The sequence below is a fragment of the Populus euphratica genome, unplaced genomic scaffold (genome assembly GCF_000495115.2).
Source record: "Populus euphratica unplaced genomic scaffold, PopEup_1.0 scaffold478.1, whole genome shotgun sequence".
Classification (NCBI taxonomy): domain Eukaryota; kingdom Viridiplantae; phylum Streptophyta; class Magnoliopsida; order Malpighiales; family Salicaceae; genus Populus; species Populus euphratica.
In genome coordinates this window covers 25,571-30,238 of record NW_011500352.1, presented here as the reverse complement: position 1 = coordinate 30,238, position 4,668 = coordinate 25,571, and the positions used below count along the sequence as shown (strand labels likewise).

Genomic DNA, 4,668 nt, shown 5'->3' with positions numbered 1-4,668 from the left:
AGGTGCTGCCATGCCACGTGTTAGAGAATATAGATTATAATATAAAACTATTCGTAAAATCATCGAGCTTATAAAACAATTGTTGAGATCTTATTCAACTTTGATTTTATGTATTAAATATTTTAAAGCTTGATTTCGATTATTTATAAGAATTCTAAGTCAATTCAATATTTCTCTCTTAATATATGATCTTTTCTTTTATGCTTTATAATTGCTTTCATTTGTTTATTGTTTACTTGGAATTACATTATTCAATGTGATTCATGTGAATTGCTAAGAAAGATGATATAAATGCAAAATTCGGTATACTGTTCTTGCATTTTGTGATGATTACTACGTGTCTAGTATTCTGTTCAATTGATTAATGTCTCTTTAACTAAAGTTCATATCTGGCTTGTATTGAAGGATAGCAAAGATGAACTGGTATACTTTTTATGAATGTGTTATCGAATTGTGGAACGAATGGGAGCTTCGCGCAATGATTTTGCTAAGTCTCTCCCTGCAATTTTTCCTCATTGTCACTGGTTATCGACGAAAGTATACAGCCGGAATCTGGTTCGGGATGTTTGTTTGGCTAGCATATTTGTCAGCAGATTGGTTGGCAACTGTTACATTGGGTATTCTTGCTCGTAGCCAAGGGGGTTCAGAATCCAAAGGTACAACTTCAAATGAAAGCTTCATCCCGGCATTTTGGGCACCGATGCTCCTTGTACACCTTGGTGGTCCTGACACTATTCTTCCTATTCAGTAGAGGACAACGAATTGTGGTTAAGGCACTTGCTACAACTATTAACCCAACTCGCGGTGGCCTTTTATGCATCGTTTAGGTCATGGTGGAGCAAGGATCCGCTTATATATGTAGTCATTCCCATCTTTGTTTCTGGAGTTATCAAATATGGAGAGAGGGTTTTGGTCCTCTGTTTAGCAAGCTCCGACCAGTTTAGGGACTCCGTAAGCAAAGAAAGAGTGGCTCTACAAGGGCAAATAGAAAGGTCATTTCCAAACGAATACTTCGATGGCATGAGCACAGAATATATTGATGACAATTTGGGCTTTAATAGCATAATATCTGAGGCCAAATATCTCCATGAAGCTCACTTGCTGTTCCGAACTTTGAAGTTGGTATTTGCGGATTACCTTGTTACATTTCGTACTCATACGATCAGCTATCATATGTTGAAGGGAAAGAATGCCGTTGAAGCATTCAAATTGATAGAAGTTGAGGTGGGGTTTATGTTTGATTTACTTTTCACCAAGGTGATGACAGCAGTTTGTTGGAGACCACGCATCATTCTCCGCTTCATCAACTTTCTATCCCCTGTTTCTGCATTAATAGCATTCTCATCAATGACCAAAAACTCCCATACCTATTCCAAAATTGATATTATTATATCATACTTATTGCTGTTTGGAGCTGTTGTTCTAGAAATTTACTCGGCCATTTTGATGTTTTTCTCTGATTGGGCTATGCTTTGGCTAAGCAAGTAAAGGAAACCATCGGCGGATTCCTTTTATCGAGGTATTTGTTCATCACGGTTGCTATCGTTTTTTAGCAGTAACGAAAGGTGGAAAGCATCTATGGCCCAAAATAGGCTAACAGATTATCCAAAGACATCAAGCAAACACATCCCAAAACTCTTTAGCACTAGTAACATTCAGAGCTGGGAGGTTGTTAGTGATGATATAAAGAAATTGATCTTCAAACGTCTCTTAGATATTGGAAGAGAGAGGTAAGCATGCACTCGGAAGTAAGAGGTGCGATGAAAAATTGTCAAACGTCTCTTAGATATGCGTTCAAGATGCAATTTCTCAGGTGATAAAAAAGACATATTGGAAGAGAGAGGTGAGCATGCACTCAGAAGTAAGAGTTGCGATGATGAATTTCAACGGTATCTGCTACGAATAAACTTTCATTATAGCTTTCTAACATGGCACATTGCTGTTAATAATTGATTCGACCAGGATTCTTCGCAGTCAATTCATCGTGACATGAGCAGATCTTTATCTCGTTACATGATGTATCTATGGAAGGACTTGCCGTTGATGCTACCTAAAGCGTTGGGTGAACCAATGTACAAGCGATCCTTTCGCGTGCGGGATGATGCTGAGAATCTCAGCAAATTATTGGAGTGGCAGCAGGAAAACAAGGGATGGTCAGTTGATGAGAAATGGGAATTGATAAGTGAAGTGTTGGTAGAGATGCTAACTTATGTTGCGAGTCAATGTGAATGGAAAGAGCATGCTCGAGCGCTTAAAGGAGGAGGAGAGCTACTCACTTTGGTAGCCATTCTTATGGCTCATCTTGGTCTCCATGGGCAGTGTATCTATGACTAATTAACTAATGCTATTATATGTACAAATTCATGAATGTTATTATGTAATAATATACAATGACAGCTTCATAACTTTCATATAACACTTCAATTAAACCAGAAGTGATGCTTATGAAGTTTTAGTATATTGTTTGTTAAAGAAACAACGATTGAGCAGGATTTTGTTCAAAGGAATCGAAGCTCACAATATAATTATCTAAGTATAACCTTCGCAATCCTACAGACATTTCTTTGGCTGTGATAAGGTGTTTGATGAAATTTCTGACTGAAACGGAGACGAAAAGGATATGAAAAAAGGATTGATAGGTTTTTTTTCTCCACTGGTTATTTTATAAAGAGTAAATTACATATAATTTAGTCCTTGTATTGTTGATGATATTACAGGTTATGAAAAACATGTTCGTCCCTTGATTAAAGTTGACTGTTATTCTTTTCCCTAAATTTCTATATTAAACCTTTTAAATAAGCTTTTAATTTTTTCTATAGTATAAGTAAGATTGAAAACTTTGATTATCAATGCAGAACAATTTATGAAAAAAAAATCAATTTAATTGTGATGAAAAACCAACATATGGACCAAGTTACAATATATTTCATTCCAAATAATAATTTACTCTTTAATTATATCATTCCAAAACATTTTCTGTTTTTGCTTGCAATTTTATAAATATAAATGTGATGTAGTTGTTGTAAAGCCACCACTTAATTAATTAGTGGAAGACAAAATTGAGTGGAGTTGTTGGCATAATTGGAGATGAGTTGATGGCATAGTTGGTGGAGTATGAATGAAGATGAGTTGTTGGCATAATTGGTAGAGTATGAGTGGAGATGAGTTGTTGGCATAATTTGTGACATAATTGGTGCCATGATTTATAGCATTTATCCCCTTATTCTTGCCTATAAATAGTCAATGCCTCCAAGCTTATTATGTACACCAAGATAAAGAGAAAAAGAGGAGAGTGAAGAGAGAGTAATCTCACAAAATTATGAGGTATTTGTGAGAGAGTAAGTAAGGTGTTTTCTCCTAGTAATAGAGAGATTCTTAGTTGTTCTCCTATTATTTGAGAGAAGTTATAATTCCTACATTACTTACTAAAATCTTTTTATACTTACCTATAGATGTAGCCTATTCCTGCCTTTCATCTTGTCGGGTTTACATGCCAGTATCCTAACAATGATATCAGAGCCTTCTGGTTGGTGTTGTTAATACATAAAAGTTATTCGTGTATACGGTTACTATTCACGTCTACGATACTATTCACTTATATGGCACTATTCATCCATATAGTACTGTTCATATATATTACTATTGGTGTATATAGAAAGTCAATGTGGTGATTAAATACAATCTATGAAGTTCTGTCTAAGAAGATTGAGTTTTAAGCGGGACGATTTGTGAACCCTCCAATTTTTCCTAGGAACTTACTTAGTGAAGTATTATTCACATGATACTATTTCTGTATACATTGCAGATCAGTGAAACAATGATAGCTGAATAGATCTTGGTGAATACAATGACAACAAAGTACGAGATTGAGAGGTTTAATAAGAGCAATTTCTTACTATGAAAAATGAGAATCAAGGCAATCTTAAGGAAAGACAATTGCTTGACAACAATTGGGGATCGGCCCAAGGAAATCACTGATAATGCAAAATGAAATGAGATGGATGGCAATGCTATTGCTAACATACATTTAGCATTAGCCGATAAAGTATTATCAAGTGTCGCGGAGAAGAAAACAGCTAAGGAGATATGAGAAACTTTAACAAAACTATACGAGTCCAAGTCTTTGCACAATAAGATTTTTTTAAAGCGGAGACTTTATACCCTTTAAATGGCAGAAACCACATCGGTGACTGACCACATCAACATAATAAAAACTTTATTTTCACAACTCATTACATTGGGTCAATAAATAGAGAAAAATGAATGTGTAGAGCTTCTACTTCAAAGTCTTCCTGATTTGTATGATCAGCTCATTATCAACTTGACCAATAATATTCTCTCAGACTATTTAGTCTTTGATGATGTTGAGCTGCTATCTTGGAAGAAGAAAATAGGCGCTAAAACAAAAAAGACAAAAATATGAACCCATCTCTAGAGGCAAAGTATTCATGGGTGATAATCATCATTTAGAGATTGCTGGCATTGGCACCATCAAATTGAAGATGTATGATGACTTAATTTGTATTATTTTAGGAGTGCGACAAGTGAAAGACTTAAAGAAGAATCTTTTATCTATAGGACAATTTGATAGTCTTGGCTGTAAGATTCGAATAGACAATGGAATCATGAAAATTATCAAAATACGCTAGTGGTTTTGACGGCAAGAAA

The 4,668-nt window shown here is 35.2% G+C and overlaps 1 protein-coding gene across 1 annotated transcript in view; it reads left to right on the top strand.

Moving 5' to 3' along the window:
- Positions 1–348: 348 nt before the first annotated feature.
- Positions 349–4,668, top strand: part of LOC105113965 (uncharacterized) — a 15,663-nt gene continuing 11,343 nt past the window's right edge. Inside the window, exon 1 of the mRNA XM_011010337.1 lies at positions 349–904. Coding sequence (XP_011008639.1) covers position 904 — 1 coding nt within the window. The 5' untranslated portion in view covers positions 349–903. The remainder of the gene's footprint in view (positions 905–4,668) is intronic.